At 37.8% G+C, this 27,149-nt stretch overlaps 2 protein-coding genes across 2 annotated transcripts in view; one reads left to right on the top strand and one right to left on the bottom strand.

The window, feature by feature from the left end:
* The first annotated feature begins 646 nt into the window (after nucleotides 1-646).
* Nucleotides 647-16,085, top strand: chdh (choline dehydrogenase). The gene is made up of 8 exons (XM_073867472.1): nucleotides 647-730; nucleotides 5,914-6,693; nucleotides 9,389-9,540; nucleotides 10,276-10,405; nucleotides 11,056-11,190; nucleotides 11,625-11,767; nucleotides 14,315-14,407; nucleotides 14,808-16,085. Exons 2-8 carry the CDS (start codon nucleotides 5,973-5,975, stop codon nucleotides 15,234-15,236), a joined length of 1,803 nt encoding a protein of 600 aa, XP_073723573.1. The 5' UTR covers nucleotides 647-730; nucleotides 5,914-5,972; the 3' UTR covers nucleotides 15,237-16,085.
* Nucleotides 16,086-17,758: 1,673 nt separating this feature from the next.
* The window catches only part of cacna1db (calcium channel, voltage-dependent, L type, alpha 1D subunit, b), a 193,086-nt gene continuing 183,695 nt past the window's right edge, over nucleotides 17,759-27,149 (bottom strand). Inside the window, exons 41-46 of the mRNA XM_055167221.2 lie at nucleotides 26,746-26,957; nucleotides 26,161-26,289; nucleotides 25,967-26,082; nucleotides 23,209-23,306; nucleotides 21,207-21,485; nucleotides 17,759-19,233 (exon numbers count right to left, since the gene is read on the bottom strand). Coding sequence (XP_055023196.2) covers nucleotides 18,940-19,233; nucleotides 21,207-21,485; nucleotides 23,209-23,306; nucleotides 25,967-26,082; nucleotides 26,161-26,289; nucleotides 26,746-26,957 — 1,128 coding nt within the window. The 3' untranslated portion in view covers nucleotides 17,759-18,939. The remainder of the gene's footprint in view (nucleotides 19,234-21,206; nucleotides 21,486-23,208; nucleotides 23,307-25,966; nucleotides 26,083-26,160; nucleotides 26,290-26,745; nucleotides 26,958-27,149) is intronic.

The raw sequence follows: 27,149 nt of genomic DNA on the forward strand, positions 1-27,149 counted from the left end.
TGACCTCAAAGGTATTCAGGCTAATCACAACGTACAGATTAGCTGGCCAATCAGGAAGACAGAGCTTTTTAAATCTATGCGCTTTAGGAAGAGAGTGAAATCTGGAGCTACAAAAAAATTACGATATGTGGAAAATAATAACTATGCAAACACATTATATTATACCAAATACGTAAAATAGCATTGTTTTTTTCAATGAAATAGGTGCTCTTTAATGTTGTGTACATATTTCCTGTATTTTCTGTTTGCATCTCAATAAATAGAGTAAAAAATGGTTGGACATTAAAACAACAAAGCTGGTGGTGGTGGCTTGACTTTTGCACAGTTTTGTTTATCACTGCATGTACCATTTGTATACAAGACAATATAAACAAATCTGCCATGTGTACAGGATTGTAATTTCTGTGATATGGTAAAGAATGTGAACTCTCACTAGAATGGACCATACAGTTTATTATTAATAGACAAAACTTGATGTATGGAATTCTGAATTATTTTGAATGTGTGTTTCCTACATATGACGAAAGATGCTTTTTTATTTACTAGGCTAATGTCAATGTTGTTTTTGGCACACAAAATCAGTGCGTACTTTGTATTCAGAGGTAAAGAGCTATAGTCAGTCAGACTCCACCTACCACTGTGACATCACAGACACAGACAGACACAACACGTGTGAGTGAATGAGTGGGAGAGAGAGAGAGAGAGAGAGAGAGAGGCGCATTGCTAAACGGTAAGCGGACTTTCTCTTAAACTAAACGTTATTGTATCGTTCTCAACAGTATTTATATGCAGATATCACAACACTTTATGTGTTTGTGTGGCTTTTCGGTTTACCCAAATCTGTTGCATTGCACACGGACAAGAAGACAAATTATGCAGTTTGCAAAGTTTTACACTGTTTGGGATTGTAAATGAATTAATAAACACTAAACACCGAACAAATCCGCGAAACTAATAATCAAAATGCTAATATATGTTAAAATAACACCGCGAGTGTCGTGATTTAGTTAACAGTGATCGGGGGGTCGCTTCAGAAAGGAGGTTTAGTGAAAACTCTTGTGTATGTTAACCCCTGAAATGAGGAAAACTCTCAACTTTTCGTTTCAGTATGAGAGTTAATTTAAACCCAGAGGGGTAAGTCAAGCTTATTAAAGAAGGAGAGCTAATTTATACGTGTTTTTACTCTCTGTGAACTTAACTGATTAGGAGCAAGTTTTATTCTGTAAACTCCGTGTATTTTCCTCAGGGTCGCCCTACTCCCCTCAAAGTGATCTCTTTGAAGTTAGTGCTGGATTTTTATGGTCACACGTATGCGTTTGGATATCCCAGGCAGACAAAATTTACCTTGACAACGTTGCACATGCGCATTGAATCTAGGATTCAGTTGTTGCATGTAAATATTATTTTTATTTTTTCTGTCAAATGTTGTTTATTTTAGTCTTATTTCAAACTGATTTGTTTAGCTCTGCTTGGTGTTTAAAGTAGATAAAGCACAGGAGCAAACTAACTTAGCCTTACAACCTTGATACCTCATATCAGCATTTCTATTTCTATTGTATTTTTTTATACATTCAAATAAAGACAAACCGAAAAATTCTACTTAGATTTCTATGTAAAGGCAAATTCCCCAACTATATTTTCTTCAAAAAGCATTGCGAGAACTCATTACCCAAGATCACTTAATCACAAACAGAACTTGCTAACTAACCCTAATGTCCTTGAAGTGACCATGACATGTAATCTTAGCTAACGGACTTCAGGTGTTCACTTTCGTTTAGAATGCCCCTACAAGTGGCGTCCCCTTTTCCGAAAGGGCACTTCAAGGATGCATCAATACCGTTTGTAAAATGCCGCAAGAGTTTCTCCTCCCTTTTTTAGCAGTAGCAGTGTTTAAATATTTTGTTAATTCATTTATTCGTTCATTTATTCTTTGCTCACATTTTTATTACGCACACTGAATAATTTATTTATTTTAAAGGTGCCGCAGAATGTAAAACTGTATTTATCTAGGCATAGATGAATAGTAATATTCGATAGATATTCGACCTACATGGTCATGACATATCATGAACCTCAAACACGATTTATTTCTCCTTCTTATGTGCATGCAAAAGATTGCTTGAAAACAGTCTAATCCTAACATAACATCAACTGTGATTTTCCAGTCGAGATGTACGCCCCAATTAAATGAAATTACACATTAAATGAATTACAATGTTGTGAATCCTCTAAAACTCTGAATTTTAGTGCATTTTAAAACCATGTCATGTGAATTTGTTTAGAGGAACAGCTAAATGCTATTGTTTGTTTATTCACATCTTCCAAGCATCCATTCAGTGTTTTGTCCCTATTGTTTTGTGGCACAGACCGCCCCATTCATTTTGAGCATCCGTGCAGGGCACACATTATCACATCTTCAGCCTGGTTATGACCCTCTAATTGTTATTCTTTTGTTTTTATTATAATTACTCATGAATTTCTATTTACAGTGTTTTAAACCCTCCTTTCTTTCATCAAATGTCTCACTTCATCTACTTTGATTTATTCAAGTGCTTTAAATCACCATGCATGATCAGTTGTGGCTTCAGATCACAAAAAGAGACAACAATTAGAAATATTATTTTATGGTATTTTGCACAGTTCATAATTCATAATTTCACCTAAATTATTTACAATTTATTTTATCTTTATTTTTTACAAATACCAAAGTGACCACTGTTACATTTTAATTTTGTTCCTCATATTAAGAACTGTTCATCCGTGACCATACACCAACCTTTCGCTTGTGTTTTAGGATCTCGATATCAGATTGCTGTTTGATCTGGCGGTCCAAGCATATATTTTCATTATTTTCTGTATCACTCTTTGATAAATCATGACATAAGGAATATAAGCACTATTTATAAACAAAACGTTTATAAACTTACAGTGTAAGTTTAAGCTTAAGCCTCATCAAATCCCTGACACAATATATTCATCCTTCATAAAAAATCTCAAATCAGCTCCTTTGTTCAATAGTCAGGGCACTGATCAGGGAGTCTGCCATTTTGGGGGTCTGTCTAAATCGCAAAATCCTTCCAGTGCACTTGAACATTCGTTCCCTAAAAATTCCAACAATGCAACGGATTAATGGTCCTTATGTTCAATTACCGGATATCACGTGACCTTTTCTGAAGCTCTCCAACCGAAAACTGCGAGATCCAACTCAATAAACTTCATGAAATGTGACAGAACTTTTATAAAGACAAACATTTGTTTTAGTTTTAATATAAGCGCACGCCGCACATTGCTAGACAGGAAGCGACCACAATCTACTTAATATTTAAATGTAATATTCCTCCAAATGTATGCACCGATATGTAAGAGAATAATTAAAGTGTTTTTCATAATATACTTTAACACATGTTTTAAAAATGAATCAGAGAGATGTTGGTTTGCCGGTTGTTGATGAGTAACAGCTGTGAATAATCACAACACGCTTAAGCAGTCATGTCATAGGAAAGTAAATGAACAGGGTCCCAATGTGAAGTGAGCTAGAGTACTTAACAGTGCACGAACATCAGTACACGATATACTGATTCACCACCTCGGGAGCGAATTGAGACACAGGTCATGTCTGGTTATATCGGATTTCGTTGTGGACATAAAAGATCAGGGGACTCATTTAGAACTGTGCGTAGTATCCTTACTTAAAGTATACGTGCGCACAAAAGCCAAAAACGGTGTATGCCCAAAACATATTCAGATTTATAAAAGGGTGTGTAAGCACACCTGTAAGCAATGTTCCCTTTTATAGATCACAGATTATTTGCAAGTGTGCGTACATAAATCAGCCTCATATCCTGCCCTTTACAGCCCCATTTTTAACTATAAATAGTCACTGAAAAATGACCTCATGAATGCTGATTCGCATATTAATGAGACTGGCATCCAATTGTTTGTTTGCAAGCTGGTATGTGACCGGCCAATAAATGCAAGCTGTAATCAGCATAATCAGAATGATAGCAGATCAATCATCGCAGATTCATTTGATCCACACTTAACCTTTAGGTCTGCTTCAGAATAGTGTGCACATGCTATCTTGACTACTTGAGCCCCTTTCAAATTAATAGGACTGCATAAATTTCAAGTAACTGCTATGAAACTTTAAGCGTTGGTTCATTCAGGTCAGGTTTTGGACTTTAATCCTTGCTTTTCCAAGTGAGTTTTGTTAAACAGGCCACTGCTTCATTTCAGACACTTTATGTAAAATGGGTTATGTGATTCAGTAAATATTGATTTGTTCTGATTCATTCATCACACAGTGTACTTCTCTCTTGTAACATCAAACAAAAAACAAATATTACATAACATTAGATTTCAACACTGTACTTGTTTACATGAATTCAAAGAGAATGATTATAAAACATCCTGCATCTGTGGATTTCATTGAACTGATCCAGAGTAATAAGATTCTGTTATTATATTTTAAGATGTTATTTTAATGTAATAAAGGTGAAATTCTGATAAGCATTATATCTAGCCCAGTCTCACGAAATTTCGTTATATAGTCACGTAATTTTTGTATTATTTTTTCGTGATATTATCATAAATTTTCAAGTTTTTTCGTGATCGTATAACGAATTCCTGTTTCCGTGTGATTATCACGTATTGGTTACTCAACTGTTTTGTCCTATTTTCTTACCATTGTCGCTTCGGTTTAGGGTTAAATTTACATAAAATGACATCCCTACCCAAACTCTAACCCTAACGCCAGGCAACATAGTATAAACCAATACATAAAGTGACATTCTAATGCAAGCACCAAATCTAACCCTAAACCGAAGCGACAATGGTAAGAAAATAGGACAAAACAGTTGAGTAACCAATACGTGATAATCACACGGAAACAGGAATTCGAACTTTACTTCCGGTTTCATTTTTTTAATGGTCTGACTAGTTGCTAAACTGATCTCTTGAACAAATGCCTTGTCGAAAATAACAAATGTTTTGGTTTCCTATAATCTATGTGTTGTTTTTTTGCTTTTTATATAAATAAACTACGTTTTAAGAACTTTGTTGTTATTTATTTTAGCACAGTTTACCGGAAGTTACGTGCGGACCACGACAGCCGCTTGTTTATGTTGTTACTGCTGAAACCGTCTATAGGAGCCTTTGATGTTGAATCTTTGATGAAAATCCAATAAGAATCCAGATAAACACGAGAGCACAGAGTCACCTTACTCTTGATTAAATCAAATCATTATTTAATTACTGTTTGGAGCACCGGCATCACTAGACAAGAGCTTAATAACCTTATTTTTAATAACGACATTTCTTTGTATTTCTTGTTGTCAATAGCCCGTGCGCATTCTGAACGACTTTCCCTGTCACATATGGGGAGAATTTCAATGGGAAGTGCCCTATATTACCCCTATGCCCTTTATTGCCTTTGAAGATCAGACCTCTTGTCTGTGCAATTGTGTCTCATTGTATGGCCGTTAAAAATACACTTGGAGAATAGAGCAATGAAAACAACGTTATTTTCTTTTCATCTGAAGTGAGGTTTTCTTTTTATTAGGCTATAACTCCTGCACGTAGGGCACACAGTGTTAGTGCCGGTGGGCGTAAGCAATCACATATTTTTCAATTTAAATCAATGAAATCAAATTTAAATCAAATTTTAATCAAATTCTCACACTTTATTTTCTTCTTTTTAAAGTGGATAGAAAAGCGTCTTTTATTGCTCCCACATCACTGTATATAAACATAAATGCAGATGTCATTTATCAATTAATGCACTCACTTTTGACGTTTGCTCTGCTCTGTGCCTTGGCCGCAGAATATTCTGAATGAACTTGAAAAGGCACTAAAACGCTTTTGTATTTTCCCAGAATGACGAATTTTAAATGTTTAATTCTTGTCCTTTCTCAGGGCCACAGATGACCACTGATGAAACGCTGTAAAAGCTTTTGACCGAGAACATTTTCAGTATGGTGTGTATAAGAGCATCGGCGAGGATCGCCGGAGGTCTGCGCAGACACATTGGCGTACAGTGCTTTCCACACTCCTTCGTATCCCTGCAGCAAAGCCTCGTCTCTCGGTCCAGCTACTGCAGTACCGCAGCGTCCCACAGCTACGTGATCGTTGGGGCCGGTTCTGCAGGCTGCGTGCTGGCCAACCGTCTGTCAGAAAATGCATCTGATTCGGTGATGCTCCTGGAGGCGGGACCCAAAGACATGCAGCTGGGCAGCACCCGGCTGTCGTGGAAGGTTCACATGCCCGCCGCGCTGACCTACAATCTCTGCGATGACAAATACAACTGGTTTTACCACACACTACCTCAGGCGCACATGGACGACAGGGTTATGTATTGGCCCCGCGGGCGCATTTGGGGCGGGTCATCCTCGCTCAATGCCATGGTGTACATACGCGGACATGCGGAGGACTACAACCGCTGGCAGAGGGAAGGTGCAGAGGGTTGGGACTACGAACACTGTCTTCCCTACTTCCGCAAGGCCCAAACCCACGAGCTTGGAGGGGACCGTTACCGAGGGGGTGATGGCCCGCTGTGCGTCACACGTGGAAAGACGGATCACCCGCTGCACCACGCATTCATTGCAGCAGGCCAGCAGGCGGGATACCCCTTCACCAAAGACATGAATGGATACCAGCAGGAAGGAGTCGGCTGGATGGATATGACCATTTACAAAGGTAGGGGTTTAATTTGTTTTGGAAACTTTGGAAACCGTGACTTTCGAATCAGGTGGTTCAGTATCTGTGCCCCAACGGGGCTGTTGCTGAGGGTTAGTGAGCCACTCTCCGGGAGTTCTGAAATCTCAAATCTCAGTCTTTTTTGTGAATTCTGTTTTTACCCAAATAAGAGTGAGAGGTTGTGTATCATCAGGGTGCCCACAGTAATGCTGCCAAACCCCACAAAGCACACATATAAGAGGATGATTTAGAACTTTTTATTGTCCATTACTTTTACAGACAGGGACATAAAAATGTCATCATAAATAATCAATTACAACCAGCCATTTTAATTTTCATATTTGAATGATTATAAGATATTTAAGGCCACATTTACTAGCAGCTTTCACCATCGCAAATATATCGAATGTCGGGTTTACTAAAGAGGCACAGTAGATAATAGCGATAAAAAGGTGTGGTCTAGTTCTTTTTTTGACTGACCTTACTGCGTATGCATTTCTAGGAGTTTCCCTTTCAGATGTGAAATTTATGGGAGGAGATTATTTAAATGATTCATGCGACGCAATTTACTAATGTTTGCGTGTGTGATATTACTGGTATTTGAGCCATTATTTAACGCTGAAAAAAGCATGTCTTCAATCATTTTGCACTTGAAATAGCTGCAATTGTTGCTCATAGGAGAGGCATCATAGAGATCAGAAAGGGCGTGGTACGTTTTTAGCTAAGATGTCCATAGTGCATCAGGTGTTAGTAGATCACTCGCACATGAGGAGCATCTTATTTGCGACCCTAAACTAATTTGTGCTGCTCTTAGTAGATTGCGTTGGTCATTATAGAAATCAGCTTTTGCACCTGTGTTATTTATTTTTCTCCTTTTTAGTAAATATCCTGCAGATATTACCACTCCCATCTGCACTTTTTTGGAATTGCGCTCTCGCGCTAATTTGCCCCATTTAGTAAATCTGGCCATTTATAGCTTTTGATTTCAGTCACATTTTTATTTTAAATCATAAACTTACAGGGTGAACATATAAGCAAGAAAGTTTATTTATTTATAAGGAGAACAGATAAATAGAGAACCTATTTACGTCTCTTTACATGTTAAGTGACACACTACAAGCATATCAGGACAGACTGCCCTGCAGAAAAAAACAGCATCAAACCAGCATGGGAATTATGTTGGTCCATGCTGGTTTGGTGCTGGTTTAGCTGGTGGTCACCACCATACCAGTACCAAAACACAACATATGCTGGTCTTGCTTGTATGACCAGCATGGGATGCTGGTGCTGGTTTGGTGCTGGTTTAGCTGGTGTTTACTAGCAAACCAGCACCACAACATATGCTGGTCTTGCTGGTATGCTGGTTTTTCCAGCAGGGTGATGCAGACTGTTGTCATTAAATTTTGTGTCTACCTCAGAAAGATGACTTCTTGTGGAAGTTTAATTTCATTCTGAAGACTGAACTTTTGCTCCTTTTGTCACACTGGAGTGTTTTCGACTTCATGCAGTGCTGCGCAGAAAGATCAGTGAATGACTTCAAAGTAATGCGAGACTGTTTTCAGACAAGTGACTACTAATCAATAGGCTTGTTTGAGATGAGCAAATTCAATGCAGAATCGATCAGCAGTGATTGCCCGTTTGAAAAGTGTCCAAGAAAATCCAAAATCTAACCGGAAGTTATAGGTCATCCGGGGACTTTTCGCCTACTGTTTTTGGAATACTATGAATTCGGACATGCTACTCGCCTCGCCTACTGCTTTTCGTCTACTATATAGTATGAAAGTAGTTGGTTTCGGATACAGCACGAGTTACGTCCAACTTGCATGTCACGCTGACGTGTGCCAAAAAACTCGGTGTAGAGTAGGGCTCGTCAGATTCTGCAGCCAGGTGCAGTTGCTCTCCACTGTCTGTGTTGATGAAAATCACGACGGGAAAAGACTCGCTGACGACACAGCTTAATGCTCATTGGCCCGGGGATGTCAACTGATGACTTCTTACTTCACTACCTACTAGTTTTATATTTTTTAACTTTTGTATTGTTGTTGATTTATTTGTACTGTGAGCTGTTTATATTTCACACAACAGAAAAGAATTTGTTTTACGACTAGATTTATACTTCCCAACATTTACTAAGTAGCATTTTCCAGTAATAAACAGTTCACCTTCATTCATTTTCTTTATAAACATCTTCATGTAAATGCATTTATTGGTATTTCAGTCGCATCTATTTCATCCACGATAAAATACGCGAACGCGATCTTTGCTTCTGCTGATGTTTGTTGCCGAATCTGATCAGTCTCTGCTGCACCACATGAAGTCAGTCACTTATGCACAGTTTTCACCAATCCCCCTGAATTCACAACTATTTTTTCTTATTCTCTCTTTTATTTTTATGTCATGAACAATCAATTTAATAGGGCAATGTATCCTGGGAGATACTACTCATAAAATACTGAATATATCAAATATTTCAAAAATTCCAATGAAGTCCAGATGATCCAAAAAATGACTGAAAATTATGTAAAACATCAAATTGCATGAGTGTTTTCTCAAGGTATACACAGTGTGTACGGCTGCAGGCGCCACTGACTTACATGAGGGCTGCTCTGAAGTTCAATATGTTTAGTTTTTAACTAAACCTGTAATCTTGTGACGTTGACTAGTAGTTATGTATAACTCGCTTCTCTCTGTACAGGTAAGAGATGGAGTACAGCCAGTGCTTACCTTCGCCCTGCGCTGTCCAGACCCAACCTGAGCGCAGAGGTCGGCTGTATGGTGACCCGAATCCTGTTTGATGGGACCCGGGCGCGAGGGGTGGAATTCGTGCAGAACGGTCAAATAAAAAGGGTAAAAATGAGCTCATTGACTGATTGTTAGTAGTTATTTGGGATGTCATGGTTATAAGGAGCAGGTTCTGGATCAAATCCGTCCCTGTAATATGCTCATATCATTTAAAGTGGGCAAGTAAGAAGGTTTTTGAAGAGAGTAGTGTGACAGTAAAGCGCACAGCCTTTTCTGAAGACAAAAACCTACATGAATGTTGGGACTGATTTATTATAGTCAATGATTTCTTAAAAACACTCTTTCTCTATAAAGTCTATAAAGAGAAAGTAGGCCTACAGCCTAACAGCAGACACAGAACCTGTCAGTGTTAAATCTAAAGTTATCTTGCTCAGATCAGAGAAGTGTCTGTCACAGTGCATCTCACGTCCTGTAGTATTTCCTCTGATGACAATTCTGGGCCTTATGTTGTTTCGGTCTAGATAGTTTAAATCCATCATGGGTAAACCACACACTTTTTTCATTAATCCAGCTTCAGTAAAATAGCAGCAGATGGATTATGGGTGGTGATGTTTCACAGATGTGTACCTAATTTTCACCAAACACACGTGTCAGGTGTTATGTGTGTGTGTGTTATCTCTTAGCTGCAGCACTGACCATGTTGGTTTCATTTCCTGCTTTGATCAAAGGAAATGTCTGGGAGGACAGATCAGATCACACATCATTATGCACGAACAAAGTGTTCAGACATCGAGTTCACGTCACTTGAAGTCTATACGTAAATGTGTGGATGTATTTCAGATTTATGCCGATAAAGAAGTCATTCTCTGTGGTGGAGCGATAAACTCTCCACAGCTCCTCCTGCTGTCTGGTGTGGGAGACGCAGACGAGCTGCGCAGATTGGATATTCCTGTTACTCAACACCTCCCAGGTAAATATCAGTACTTGCATGCACCTGTAAGAATATCTATTAAATCAAACGATATGCATACATGGTTAAATATATATACAATTCAAAGCCATAATTTTATTTTCAAAGATTTATTATAAAAACTGATTATTTTTCCCCAAACTGCAAAAAAATCCATGACGAGTTTTTTTATTCAAAATGCTATAAATCTATTGAATCAATGTATCATTCATCTTAGCCATGTTATATTCATTTAGTTGACTAGTGGTATACACTAATTAAAATAAACATTAATTGCATTAATCAAAACATTTACTTTGTCATATTAAGAACACTGTCTTTGTTGCTGTCATCCTTGGGACGCTGTCACTGAACTTTTTTGACAGCGATCAGCTGTAAAATGTTTTGGTCCTGCTCGATTTTCGTTGACTTTTAGTAAAATGATGGAAAGTTTTTCATAAGATCCTCTGTGGTCAATGTGTTGGCATGACAGAAGATTAATGCTGTCGAGTGAGAACAAGCAAGAGCCAACATTTTTCCTTCGCCCGAGTGCCTCACGTAAATTATTGGATTTTGATGGCTTCTTCCCCATCACAGAAAACCACCACAGGTTTATCAATGCCAACAAAATCACTATTTTGTTTTTGTTTGTTGTGTGTGTGTGTTTACAGGTGTTGGCTGTAATCTTCAAGATCATCTGGAGTTATATGTACAGCATCAATGTACTCAACCCATAACCCTTTATAACGTCCAGAAACCCTTTAACATGCTGAAGACTGGACTGGAATGGCTTCTCACATTCACAGGTGAGTAAACTTTAGATCAGATGAGTGTTTGTTTAAAAACATAAAGGGGTGGTTTCCCCGACAGAGATTAGCTTAAACTAGGACTAGGCCTTAGTATATTTAGGAAATATAACTAGTTTTAACAAACATGCCTTACTAAAAACATTACTTGTGTGCATTTTGAGGCAAAACAAAGGGTACAGTGGTCGCCAACACGTTGATCAAGATTTTGCTTTATATTCATTCCACCATTACCACATTGTTAAAACGGTTCTTTTAATATTTTTCATTATGAACATTAAGTTACAATGCTTATGTAAATGTCTATTTAACAGAGGCTTGTCTTTATGTAAAATTACATTTCATTTTTATGTGTGGGATTGTTTGTATGTGAGTGATAATAAGTATGTAAGGTGTAATGTAATGAAGATTGACACAGATCTTATTGATTGTAGGTTACGGTGCTACAGCTCATCTGGAGAGCGGTGGTTTCATTCGCAGTCGTCCTGGCGTTCCTCATCCCGATATTCAGTTTCATTTCCTGCCTTCTCAGGTCATCGATCACGGCCGCGTCAAATCCAAGATCGAGGCCTTCCAGGTATGAGGTTTTTTAAAGGGATAGTGTAGCCAAAAATGATATTAAACCTCGGTTAAAACTCAGTTTAAAGGGGTGGTTTAATGCTATTTCATGCATTCTGACTTATTAACACAGTTTAATGCTGAGTTTACACCAACCGCGTTTCAGGCATCAAAATCGCGTCTACCGCGCCTAGTTTGCCGCTTGAACAGTTTGAATGCATTCGCGCGTGTAGAGCGAAGTAGACGCGCAGAAAAAGCAAGCAGTTGATGCGCGTCAGAGGCAAACTCCGCTTCTTGTGGGAGGGGCAAGGGCTATGCGGTTGTCTGTTTGCAAGATGACTGATGTTGATTGTGCATTTATCGAGAGAGTTATCGGTTTGTATGTGGTAACCTTACTATAGGGGGAAATAAACAGCGCGGGTCGATAAACGTCACGTGACTCAAAAGTGAAATGTGTATTACAGCTTCCCAGGTTGCCCGATGTCCTCACTGACACTCTTTCAAACGAGGTCCTTTTTATTTCTGTCTCATCTATAGAAATAAGAACTTGTGTCGTATAGCTCTGGGTGACTGCTTATTGACAATAACAAGCGTTGGTTGAATGAGTGAATCCAGGCGGGGCTGCCACCACAGCAGCAAGCAGGCTCCTGATTGGTTAACGCGGCGCGAAATTCCGCAAAAAAGTACACATTTTTCAACTCGGGCGTCAGCCGCAAATTCGCGTGAACCGCAAAATGAACAAAAAGCACATTCGCGCGTACCGCGCACAACGCTCAATTCGTCTTCCGCGCCGCGGGACCTCCTGACGCGCGTCAACGCGCCTTCACATTGACTTAACATTGAAATCACTCGCGCTTCACGCCTCTACCGCGGTTGGTGTAAATGCAGCATAAGAGTTGTAGTCATCATGCTAAACATAAGCAAAGTGTCAAAAAAACAGTTGAGCATTTCTGAGCCAAACTCATGCCTCCTTTTTCCTACAAGTTTCGGAAAGTTTTTTTGAATGGGGGTATCCGTTACGACTGATTGACCCCATATTCCTCTTACGGCCCTTTACCCCCAGAAAAGGACGCCTGCCCTGCACGTCAAGTGATTGCTCCATTGAGTAGAAGTCACCGGTATCACTGCACGGCACGCGACAACTTCGTTTTAGCAAGATAGTTTCGACAAAAGAAGTGTGTTTTTGGATATAAGGAGTAGAAAACATTATTTAGATTTCCCTGTCTTAAGACAACATAATAGCGAATGAGTTAGTTTGTTCCCTGACTGCATTTCAGAGAGGATTGCTTTACAAACAAGGCTCAGTTTGACTCAAGTTTTTCATTTGTTTACAACTATTGGAGCAGTCAAAACTTTAAAAGACCCCGTTTAGGTTTTACAACCACAGGCGTAAGTAAATCATAATCTCACGTGTTTTGTTTGAAATCACGCATATGTTCATGTAATGTAAACAACACCAACAACAGCAACCATTTTTGGCCCCAGTTGGCATTGTACTGCATTTACACCTTTTAAAACGGCAAATGCAGTTAAAAACTGGATTATGTTGCTTTTTTTATTAAAATAGCAGATAAACAAGCAAGGATTAATTACCAGCTAGAGACGTCCTGCTGTAATTGTTGCCGCTGTTGTTCCTGTTCGTCCATTACTGACTCAGTATCCGATTCTGGATCATATGTATAATTTAAGGCTGGTTATTTAAAAAAAGTTTTTTTAAAGTTTGATATCCATCTATGTCGGCTGTGAATCCAAAAGTAGTATCCGAAGCTGCGCGTACTCGTAACTCTTCAGGTCCGCCCACCGGACGCGTTCAAGTGTTCGACCTTTTCTGCCAAAAATCGGAAAGGCTGTTCTTTCTTTTATAAATCTGACAACACGAAAGACTCTTTAGACATATGAATGATGAAATACTACTCTATAGGAAAGCAAGATTAACATTAAAGCTGACATAACACAAGACGTTTTTGCCAATCTAAAGTTGTTCCTTATTATGTATTCGTATGATTATAACAATTTTATGAACAGATAACACACTCGATAAATTGAACCTTACTATAGAATTTATTTTGACATAAAAAACATTTCTACAGCTGGATGCTTTTTGTAAATTCTGGTGCAGATATCAGTATTTGGGATGTACAGAAATGTCAGCTGTTTGAAAATAAATGTAGCTCTGCCTCTCAGATTTCATTCTGGTGTTAATCACAGCGCTACACAGTAAGGCATGATGGGAACAGCTGCACTGCAAAAACGTAGTATTTTTGTCTTCTTTGTTTTCAGTAGAAATATCTAAAAATTCTTAAATTAATATGCTTTTTCTTGATGAGCAAGGTGACCTGGGTAAGTAGGTCTAGTTTTAAGACAAATAATATACAATTTAAGTGCAATTGTCCTTAAAACAAGCAAAATTATCTGCCAATGGGGTGAAAAAAACGGATGAATAAAAGTACAGCGAGTGGGGCAGTGTGGAGGAGCACATTTGCGCCTGCTCGGGAACGATTCAAGGCAATATGAGGGCACCCTAAGAGATCCATCATGCAATATAAGTTGTGTCTGATGTGTGCAGGTTCATGTTGGGGCTATGAGGAGCACAAGTGTTGGGTGGATCAAACTGAAGAGTAAAGACCCAAATGACCATCCAGTCATCCAACCAAACTACCTCTCTACTGGTACGTCTAATCTGATCTGAGGCTCTTTAGACTTTACCAACTATTGAATTATTTTTATTAAACCCAATGAAATTTAGATACAACGCTGTGAAATCTGGCCCTTTATAGGGACGCGCTAAACATTTCTAAAACTCTTTAGTGCCACCAACAGTTAAAATTCTTTCTGTTTAGATTTAAGCTTTGAAACAATTCGATTTTTAATCGTTTTTAAATACTGTATAAGTATGGTCTGATCCATTGAAAACAGCTCTGTCTGTTGTTCTGTTAAGAGGATTTAATAGCCTGAGAGAGTCCATGTGCACCGTTAGTTTGAAAACAGTTCTGACTGAACCATTAAAACGTTTGGATATTTGATCACATCTTTTAATCTTCTTGATTTGTGTTTTCTGTCTCTCTACTGACACAGATGTGAAAGAGTTCAGAGATTGCGTTAAGCTCACGCGGGAGATATTCGCTCAGAAAGCGTTCGACCCGTTCCGTGGTCCTGAGGTTTTGCCCGGCGCCACCATCCAGTCTGATGCCGAGATCGACGCTTTTGTTCGACAGAAGGCGGACAGCGCCTACCACCCGTCCTGCACGTGTAAGATGGGCAGCGCCTCGGACCGCATGGCAGTGGTGGATCCGGAGCTGCGCGTGTACGGTGTTGAGGGTCTGAGGGTGGTGGACGCCTCCGTCATGCCCAGTATGGTGAGCGGCAACTTAAACGCCCCCACTATAATGGTGGCGGAGAAAGCGGCAGATGCCATTAAAGGACTCCCGTCACTTCATGATCCAGGAGTTCCTGTTTACCATCCTGCCAGTCTGGAAACACAGAGATAAGAGATCTGCAACCCTGAATGGACTGGACCATTTTTAATACTAAAAATTATGTGCGAGGTCAAAAAGCTGTCACGTGATCCGAAAGGTCACTAAATGATTTTAATGCATTCACTTCTCATGGACACTGTGTAGTTACTGCTTACATTAAGAAATATAAGAATGAAAGATTTGCCTTTTATGATGAAAGCAGTTTGTGACAGCATTGTTTTATAACAGCATGTTGAAAAGTTACTAATAAATGAGCACAGTAGCGTTTTAAAAACTACATAGAGATGAATTTGTAGCAAATAGTTTCTCCACTGTGCTTCATTAATCATGTCGACATGTTTACAATAATGTAGATTTACTGTATACCACAGAGCTGCTGAATGCTTTATTCTGATTGGTTGAGAAATGTTCAATGGGTGTTGATTATTTTTCTTTAAAACGCACACTTAAGCTGTCAAATGTCTTAAAATAACCACCAGAGCAATGTCTGTGTTAACCGTGGTATAACTGACACTGATCCTTTGAATTATTTGAGAATAACGCACCCGCGGTGTAACTCCATTTCAGGTCGTGCTGCATTACCACCTTGGGTGTGCATTATTTTTTTATAATTCCAATTATTTCTTATGTAATTGATGTTATTTATAATAATTACTAATCATGACTGTTTACAGAGAGAGTAATGTTAGATAATTTCATGCTTGTGCAATTTAAATAGTTTATTACATTGATTCAATTTGATAACATAAAGGTTAAGAAGTCCTTTTTATTTCAAATACACTACTTGTTTATTAACAGAATGCACATAAAACCAAACAGTTGTAGTCAATAAAGAATAATAATAAAATGAGACGAATTTAACATTGTCTTTAGATTTATTTGGCTATACGTTTTTGTTTGACATGTACTGTAGTAGGTGTTTGTGAAGCTTGTCTGTGTCCTGTAAGAGTTGCAATAAACAATATCATTTTTTTTAGCGTGTATTAACTCTTTTTAATGTTAGTTAATTTTAATAGAGTTATTGGTGTTTGGACTAATTTTAAAAGTTACAAGGCTTAAATTTATAAATGTAGTAGTTCATGTTCATTTTGGCATTAACTAAGATCAATAAATGCTGTAGAAGTTAATTTTAACTAATGCTTAACTATTGTTAACAAATACACACTGTAAAACGTTTCTGTAGAAATTACAGTAATATGGCAACTAGCTGCCAGTAACTTACTGTAGATTTTACATTTATGTTATTTACTGGCAACAGTTTGTTTAAGGTTAAATGAACATGAAACATTTTCAGTCTTTATCTTCTACAGTAAGTTACTGGCAACCAGCTGCATAATTACAGCTATTTTTTACAGTGCAACTTTATTGTAAAGTGTTATTGGATCCTTTAATTGTTTTTGGTCTTTTTAATAATACAAGGTTACAGGAAGTCATCGTCACATGAAGCAGATGTTATGTTGTATCTGAGCTGAGCTACTAAAGTTGTCACAGACATCTTATGCTAAAAAGCATCAATACATACCCATGAGTGTCGTATGAAGGCATATTTATGATTACAGCTCTTAATTTGGGGACAGTGCTACATTATAAATGTCTGTGAGAAGTCAGCATTGCTAATGATAGAGATAATATCATTATATGCTAATGCTTGTACTGTTCATAGGCCATGAGTAGGAGTACAGTACAGGTAAAACAGACCATTCATTGGATGTAAATATAATGATGTTGTTGGATATTCATCTGATGTTATATATCCGAGGTGAAAAAAGACCATGTCTTGATGTGGCCAGTTGGTTGAGCTCCCGGTATTTATTACATCTACAGGCATGTATCAGCCCAGGACCCATGAAAGTGTTTGAATAAAGAGGCAAGATTAGTTTCGTAGCATTATATTTCAAGATGCATATTCAACACATGGAGACTGTCATATGTCGTTCGTGCAAGCAGTTTATTACAATGTAGTTACGTTTTAAGGATTAGCGCCCTCTAGTGGCCTGCAGCTTATTACAACCTGTGCTCACCTATCTAGGCCTTATGCCATACATTTATTTCTCTGCATTTGTAAAATTAGAAATTACATAAACATTTATGATGTTAAAGATATTTTAGAGCATCTAACCCCACCCTTACCCTGAACCACTTCTAGACCATATAAAACACAACACGCAAGTAAAAGTCACAGGTAAGCTTATTTATTGTGTAAATTGAAAATAGTATGACAAACAACTTGTGTTGCAAACCTTGCGAACTGAACCCATAAGATCACTTTGTATGAAGAATGCATAACAGTCAGATCTCATTCATACATAAACCAGCAGGTTAGAGAATGATTGTAATCAGTCACAATAGCCAATAGTGTTTCACATTACAAGCTGATGTAATGATACAATCAGTGTTTTTCTCATATAATCCGCCTATTGTATGCTGATATTAGCTCAAAATGCCTGAATAGTGTAATGGGATATGATTTTCAACTACCAGAATTAATTGTAATTATATTACACATTACATATCATCATTGTGAAATGATACCCCAATAATTTTACCTGCTGCTGGTAGAGGTGGATCGTATTTGGGGAAATGGACAACCGACCTAAACACTAATATGGGTTGAGGATAGGTTGGTCTTTTCATAATTTTTCATTTTTGCAAAGCAGTTTTACAGAATAAACATTTTAAAAGATTGTAGACATAAGAAATGACAGCATAGAAAGAAAGAAAAATCACATAAAACAAACAATTATGAAATAATGTATTCTATATAAGATGCATAAGCAATACTATGCGTTATAGAAAATTCTTATGTTTGTAAAAATTAATGTCTTTGGGATTGTAACAGGACTGTTATATTTATAGTTAAGCAAATACAGTATGTGTGTCTAAAAGCGTGTCAGACGTTGTTCCCTGATCCCTGTTTTCTACCGTTATAAAGAAGAGCAAAGCGATTCAATAAACTAACTTCAAATTTGTTCATCTGAAAAATGATGGATATACTGTATGTATCTCAGATGCTTGAGGGGGAGTAAATCATGGGGTAACTTTGATATTTGGCTGGAGTATCACTATATATGGCCACATAGTAAATGCTTAAACTGTCAAATCATGCATGCCGGATCAATGCCAGATCTCTGCTAAATCAGAAATTACCGATTTTTTTTTTAAATGGCAACTGTCTCAGTCATTTCAAGAAATCTGCAAAATGATGCTCTGCAATGCATAAAAATCTTCAAGACACTGATCTAAACGCAGAAGTGATGCCTTCTTAAACTCTCTTCTTGTGTTTTAAAAAGACAAAAGTCATATAGGAATGAAACGAAATAAGGAAAAGATGACAGAATTTCTTTCATTTTAATCTTTTAACATGGAAAGACTACTTTTAAACTTTTTTCATCGTGTTTGGGGAATAGGGGATAAATAATAAAGGTTTTGATTTAATCTGAGTTAGAGCAATGACACTGCTGAGAAACCTCATCTAAAAGCTCCCATTAATGGAAACACTGATCTGTTTTTAACAAGCAGAATACATCAAACTAAAGGATATTGGCTATGATTTTCCTGAAAATTCCCTCATATCTCCAACGGTTTGAAAATAAATGCTCTTTAGTCCAGCAAAGATACTGAAAAAGACATGTTGGTATTAAAATCACATTTGAATCTCACCAAAGCTATTTAAAGATCTCATCTCTCTATAAATAATAGCACAAATTCATCAGTTTTATTTGTCCATTATTTGTGAGTTTGGTGTGGTTGGGATGTAGATCATTTCATCTTTGAGATCCTCTTCATGTTTTGCGTCCAGGTCGATCTCCTCATCGCTGTAGTCATGGAGAATGTGATTCTTGTTGGCCGTCTCATCTCTCCCCTGGCCTAGTGTGACGTTCAGTAAGTTACTAGCGGCACTTTCCATTTCATCAACGCTCATTTCACAAGCGTCAGCGATTTCAGTTTTTGTGACCGCCACAAACTTTGGATCCTTTGCATATTTGCCCAGTCCCTCGGAAATCAGAACCTGTGAAAGAGAAAAGTTTGATGTGTTAACATGGCATGTTGCATTATCTCAATATGTATGTATTTCATTGCTTAAGAGACTAGAACCTGTTGTCAGTTTAAAAATGTATTCTTGCAAGAACTAAAAATGTCAAAATTATATTTGTCCCAGCAGAACAGGAATTAGACAGACTAATGTTGACATTCTCAGCAATTAGACTTGTTCCCACTTAAAATGCTGTCGTTTAGTGTTTATGAAAGTGACATACAGTCAAGGACTGAAGGGTTTGAACACATTTATTCGAGAGGACAGAGGGATTATATTACTCAGATGGTCTCAGAAAGTCTTGAGAAGTCAGGGAACGTCCTGCTTATGAACAGAATGTGTTACTCATATGACATCAATAAAAGAGGAATCCTGCCTGTGTTTAATGAATAATATTAAAGTATTAAAAAATTGAACTCTACAGTCTGAATTCATTTCTAGTTTAATATAATTCGAAATCAAATCAAATTTCTTCTTTATAAAATAAACAAATAGTAGTACCAAATAAAATGTTTGTGAAAATGAATGTCTTTGGGATTGTAACTGGACTGTTATATTTAGAGTTCAATCCATACACTTCAAGTGTTTGAACAATGCGAGATCTCTGCTGAATCAAATATTACTAAATATAAAAATTTGACAATTTAAAATAAATAAGTGTTGTCCACATCCTTTAATACACTCTAAAGTAAGGATGTGTTAAAAACATAAAAAAAATTAATACATTGACACATTATGTATCATTTTGTGACATAAAATAAAACACTTTTGTTTAAAGTAACAAAGAATTAGTTGTTCCAACAGAGATGTGTGTATTCTGGGACAACGCATTAAGGGCCAGGTTTACTAACAGCTTGTGCCAGCAAAAACCATCATTTTGTTATAAAACATTGACTGTTGTGATTTACTAAAGACATGCAGTGGATAATAGTGCTGAAAAGGTGTGGTTTAGTTATTTTTGCGACTGACATTATTGCATATGCATTTCTAGGAGTTTCCCGGCAGACGCAAAATTTATGAGAGGAGATTATTTAAATATTTTAAAACAATGCAATTTACTAATGTTTGCGTGTGTGATATTACTGGTATTTTCGCCATTATTTAACGCAGAAAAAAGCATGTCTTAAATCATTTTGAGCTTGAAATGGCAACAATTGTTGCTGACAGTAGAGGCATTACAGAGATCAGAGACTTTTTTTGATTGCCAGAGGAACATATTATTCAAAAATATTGTTTGCCAAGCCATGTTAACTTTTAATTTTCTGGAGGAAATAAAAGAGGAGTCACTAGAAATTGTCACACAATACCATGTGTTCAAACAACAACAAAAACATAATAATAAGCAGCAAATGTTTAGGAAATGACCCGCAAATATTACCACTCCCATATGTGCTTTTTTTTAATTGTGCTGTCACGCTTATTTGCCCCGTTAAGTAAATATGGCCCTTAGTGTGTTGTCCCTAAACTAACACTGTTTGTGTTGTTTTTAACACATCCACCCTAAGAGTGTACACTTAAAAAAAACACAAGGATTGATATTTATTTTCATTTCTGTGCATATTTATATAATATTTATATTTATATTAATAAATGGAATAAAGAGGAATATTTACAGATTTTAGCAGGCAGGGACTAACATTAATAGCATTATTTCAAAACAGTTGTAAAATTAGAAGTTAATGTTTTGAATTGATTCACTGAATCATCACTAACATTATTTTTGCAGTACTGAGAGAACTGATTTTTCAGTTACAAAAATAGAATAAACACCAGTTTTAATTAGGATTAGTTAAATCAGTAAAAACAGTTAAGAACAAGCCAGGCGTTTTTAACTATATTTGCGAATGCAAATATAAAGTGTATTAAAGTAATGGGAATATTCATAATACTGAATTACATAGTCAGCACTTGTTCAGGGCTATAAAGAAAAAAATACTTATTTGACTCACTGCTTCCACCAGATTATGAGCACTGCCCCGATTATGCTGACCACACACACTGCCTGGAATCCGTAAGTGGGTCGGAGAACGTGGCAACCGATCAAAGCCTTGCTGGGAATTCCAAAAGCTCCTGTGAGCAAAACTCGGAGTGCTGCCAGAAGTGGGCGGGGACTGAATCAGAGCGGTGTAGGGAGGAGGCGTGGCTGGAGGCGTCACCCATGAGAAGATCGAGCGACGTGGAGAGAATTGTGTTCGACTCGATTCTTGTCCACGTCCCACTGCCTTCACCTGTACAACAGCATGGATAAATGACACATTATACTTGACATACCCTTAAAGTGTTAGTTCACTTCAGTAATACAATGGTTGTCATTAATTCCTAATCCTCATGTCATAACCACAACTGTAAGATCTGTATTAATCATCAAAACATAAAGTGATTTTTTTAATGAAATCTAAGTTTTCTAAGCCTCAGAAAAGCCACATTGGTCTGGGCATAAACACATACAACTGAATGAAGAAGGTGCACTTTCACTGCAAAATAGCACAATGCATATTGCAGCAACAGACCAAAGCGCTCAATATGTCCTCTAGGCATTAAATATGTCTCTTTGTGAGTGGTCCTCAATGCAGGAGGTCAGAGCTTACAACACATCTGTAAGCACGTGTCAGACTGACACAGAAGTAAAAAAAATGAATTCTTTTGGGTGTTTTGTCCGGCACAAAAAGTATTCTCGTCACTTTTTGAAATGAAGCGTGTAGTCACATGGACTATTTTAATGATGTCTTCACTGCCTTTCTGAGCCTTAAACGTGGGAGTTGCACTGCTGTTAATTGGAGGGTCAGAAAGATGTCTCTCAAATTTTATCAAAAATATATTTTTGGTCTTACAGGTGTGGAACGACATGACGGCGGTGAGAAATCAGTGGCAGAACTATAGTTATATTAATAGGGTGACTTTAAGGGGTCCATAGTCCATGAAGGAAAATAATGAGTAATCTTAACCTGATATCAAAAACACATGAATGAATCTGATAATTGCCAAGTACTTCACATTACCCAACATTAGCTCAATGTACTGCAATGTGTGCATAACTAGAAGCAAAAAAATCATGTTAGCTGCAGTAACTTTCATAACCTAAACCCCATGATAAACCTTAAAGGGCCAATAACCTAGGTGTTTTCATCAATAGAAAAATTATCTCTGGTATCCCCAGAATGTGTCTGTAAACTTTCAGCTTAAAATACACAACAGATCTTTCATTATATGATGGTGAACATGGCCATTTGTGACTGCAAGGAAAAACGCACAGTTTTTGTGAGTGTCTCTTTAAATGCAAAGCAAGATTCTGTTTCCCTCCCCGTATGCGAAGTAAGGTGTAGATCGCTACATCAAACCATGCGTCTCTGGCAGAAGGTAGGACTACACGCTCATAAGGCGGATTCGGTGAACGGTCATGGTTGGGGCGTAATCAATGTGACATCACATTGCTAGGGGATCCCCAACAGCCTGTTTGTGTGACTGTTGCAATTTAAAGGAGATTACACAACGAATAAAAAATAGATTTGTATCGATTGTAATTTAAATAGCAGAGCTCAACGCTAAGGTTTTTGCTTAAATTAAATAAAGACTTAAACATAAACTAATGCTGCATAGTCTTCACTGTTTAATAAAGCAATAGCGCTGGAGTAGGAGTGTGTATATAAAAATGTATAGTCCCACCCTACACGTTGATGTGATTGGTTTGTGACGTAGAGACCGGGGACTCTTTTCAATATCAATTGTTAAACTGTCTATTGTAAACAGCAGTTTGTCTAACTGATACACACACAGTTTGTCTTAAAACATATTAACCCTGGAGAACCCAAGAACCCTTTTATTAGCAGCAATTAACATTGGTCAAATTAAACCCGTGGGTTCTCCAGGGTTAAAAACATCACAGCGACATGTAAACAACATTAAGCACTTGCTTTTCAATACAGGGGCAATTTAATATTATGGGACCATTACCTGGCGATATGAGGGTCCTTCTGTGTGTTGTAAGGAAATCTTAGCTTGACTGCTCTGCTTACACAAACACTCGAAACGAAAAGTTGGTCTATAAGAGGCTGTAGGACACAGAGGTGGGAGTAAGTCCAATAAACAAATTCAAATATAAACAGGCACTGAAAAAATCTACATATACTTTTATGTTACTTTAACTTAACAAATTAAGTTAAAGAGTTTCAACTTGTTTTTAGAAGTTATGTCAACTTATCACAGGTCAAAACTTAAAATGGTTGGTTGAATTGACTTGCAAAACCAAGCTGTTTTAACTTCATGCTGCATACTTTTTACAGTGTACATACAGTGAGGAAAATAAGTATTTGAACACTCTGCTATTTTGCAAGTTCTCCCACTTAGAAATCATGTAGGGGTCTGAAATTGTCATGGTAGGTGCATGTACACTGTGAGAGACATAATAAAAAAATAAAATAAAAATCCAGAAATCACAATGTATGATTTTTTAAACTATTTATTTGTATGATACAGATGCAAATAAGTATTTGAACACCTGAAAAAATCAATGTAAATATTTGGTACAGTAGCCTTTGTTTGCAATTACAGAGGTCGAGAGATGTTTCCTGTAGTTTTTCACCAGGTTTGCACACACTGCAGGAGGGAATTTGGCCCACTCCTCCACACAGATCTTCTCAAGATCAGTCAGATTTCTGGCCTGTCACTGAGAAACACAGAGTTTGAGCTCCCTCCAAAGATTCTCTATTGGGTTTAGTTCTGGAGACTGGCTAGGCCACGCCAGAACCTTGATATGCACGTTTAGTGGAATTATGACCAAAAAGTTCTATTTTGGTCTCATCTGACCACATGACTTACTCCCATGACTCCTCTGGATCATCCAAATGGTGATTGGCAAACTTAAGACGGGCCTGGACATGTGCTGGTTTAAGCAGGGAAACCTTCCGTGCCATGCATGATTTCAAACCATGACGTCTTAAGCCCGATTTATATCCGTAGCCTGTGCGTAGCTGTGTGTAGCCTGACGTGCACCTTGCAAAAATTTTACACGGACCGCAAGCGATGTGATTGGTCCACCAGAACCCCTCCCATCAGGTAAAAAAACTGCATCATAGGAATTTCCGTTTGCGACGGTGAAAACAAAGAATGGCCAAGTTGAGGAGTGATTTTGATAACTCAAACTGCAACAAAAGTCACTGTTTATCATTGTTGCTTTTTTTGTTTTTGTTTGTGGGTTTACTTGCCAAGTGTCTTCTTTGACGGTCGCGCTGCTCCTGTGGTTACACGCATGGATACAGCCTACCAGTGGTATGCATGTGTGTTTGCACTTCGACGCGGACGATGACGTTAAAATTTTAATCAAAACCGACGCGGAACCTACGCTGTCGCAGCTACGCTGTAGGACCTATGCACAACATAACGAGCCCTTTAGTGTATTATGTTGAAATATAGTTTGAAGTAATTGTTTTTGTTTTATTAATTATTATCATATGTATCTGTTCACCTAAATATGAAAGAAACAGCAAGGTAATGGAAGCTATTAGCTGGAATCCATGCCTTTGTTTTCATAGGGCAAATTGACCATTTGTTATCTACTCAAAGGGGGATGATCTGGGATGCGTTTACACAGACCCCTTTCTGCTGAAATGGTTAACTGATCAAAGGGGGATGATCAGGAATGCGTTTACAGCTGTCCTTTCTTGCCTGACTGTAACCTCTCTTTCATGTTTATATTGTAATCTAAAGGCTTTGTTTCAATCTGAAGGGACTGCCCCCTTCGAATGGCTTTAAATGTAATGCATGTATGCCCAAAGTCAGACTTGGTGACTGCAGCGCCCCGAGCTCTATGCTCTGATTTGAAGATCGCTTTCTGCAATAAAGACTACTGCTCGAGGAAATCCAAGTCTCCTGGTCTTCGCTAAAAAAGTTTCCAACAGACAAAAGCCAAAATGCAAAGGCCCAGAGCTCATAAAAACCTTGACCTTTATCCTCTATCTCTTGACCATGTGACTTAACCTAACTTGATACATTCAAATTGACCAATCAGACCACCTTTAACCCCCACTGTATTGAATAAACAGCTGTGACAATAGTCTGTGTTCACTATCAGTAAGCACAGGAATGCAGATGGTACAGTATGGAAATGGGGGTTGTGACGAAGTAATAAATTCCTATATTTTTAATCCTACAATTACCAACAGTAACCTTAAAACCGGTGGTCCCAGCTAATTTTGTCTTTAGTGTCTTTGGACAGCTCTTTGGTCTTGGCCATGTTAGTAGTTAGATTCTTACTGACTGTATGGGGTGGACAGGTGTCTTTATGCAGCTAACATAAAGCTAACAGCTTTAATGCTTCTAATTTAGGATAATAAATGGAGTGAAGGTGAACATTTTAAAGGCAGACTAACAGGTCTTTGAGGGTCAGAATTCTAGCTGATAGACAGGTCATACAACTAAATAGTTAAAAAATCATACATTGTGATTTCTGGATTTTCAGAAAAGCTAATGTTTTAAACAGAGATATATTTTTGCTGTGGTCAATAACTTACAAGTGTGGTCTATCAATACCAGGTAATATTTTGAACAAATGTAAAACGGCTATAATATAATTTCACTTTTAACACAAGTAACGCATTTTTACTTTCGACCCTGTCAGCTGGGACGAAAGTAACACACAAGTCTGCTTTTAAATTAAATTAAATTAAATATAACTTCCCCAGAGGCCCCAGGTGTTGAAGCACAAGTGTCTTACATTGAGATGTAGATAAATGGTGCCGTTTTGATGACTTCTGATGCTGCTGGGATACGAGTCGCTCATCTTCAGACACATCCTGACATACAGCTGGACTTACAGTGTCCTTGAATGACCTCATATAAAAAGAGATGAAAGATCTTTACTAAACATCTATTAAAGCAGAAGAATTGTGTGCGAAACTAAGCTGATACCTCTTTCTAGTCAGCTTGAGGTCATCTCCGCTGTAAAACTCCTCTGAGCTCAGGGTGTCATCACCGATGTCATCAGGGGCGGAGTCTTCTACGTGGATAGTCAGGTACTCAACAGCACGCGAGTCTAGCCTAAAAGCCATTGAAATAAATCAGTACATACATTCAAATTTAGAATATTAAAATCACCCGATTTACCCATGCTAAATAAAGGTTTAGAAGGTCAGTGTTGGCGATTTTGCTGCAAAATTAGGCTGATTAATAGGCAGGTGCATCCGCGGGCACCTAAGCGCTGTTGTAGAACTCGTGACGCTGCCTCTTGCTGCAAGCAGATCGCTCCCGTGTGTGTGCAGCCGTGCCTTGTTCACAAACAGCTTTAGTAAACAATGGCGGGATAGCGCAAATTAAGCAGCAGGTACAAGGTTGGTGTTGGTGAAACAAACATTTTTCAATCACATTACTATCAACCAAACAATGTGCGCCTGGTTGTTAACATCTATTTTCCAACGCTACACTTTAATTGAAACCTCATTCCAGTACATTGTGATTATTTGCTTGTGTCTATGGTAACCGGTGGTCATGTGACACCTGTTGAATTGTCCATCATCACTGGTGTGGTTAAGATAAGAGATCAGGTTGTGATGAGCAGGAAGCGGTGGTAGGTTGGCATGATTGATGATGTTGGATGATTTGGAATGAAAATATTTCTGACAGACTGGAAGCTGAAGAGGACGTTGTGTGGCGCTGATGTTGTGTGACTGCTCTGTGCTCATGTGATTTACAAACACAACTCCTTTCCTCTGCACAAACAGAAATAAAATGATTCATCAACTTTAATCAACTCATTGAAAGAGCATACATATTATTTTTATGTATAGCAGATTTACAGACATATCATAATGCTTTATATGATCACATTGTCTCCGTGTTTATCTGCTCTGTCTATATCTGTCACTGTAACATAGCTTACACAGATTTTAGTCTATAGACTA

Source organism: Misgurnus anguillicaudatus, chromosome 5 (assembly GCF_027580225.2).
Source record: "Misgurnus anguillicaudatus chromosome 5, ASM2758022v2, whole genome shotgun sequence".
In the NCBI taxonomy this organism is placed as follows: domain Eukaryota; kingdom Metazoa; phylum Chordata; class Actinopteri; order Cypriniformes; family Cobitidae; genus Misgurnus; species Misgurnus anguillicaudatus.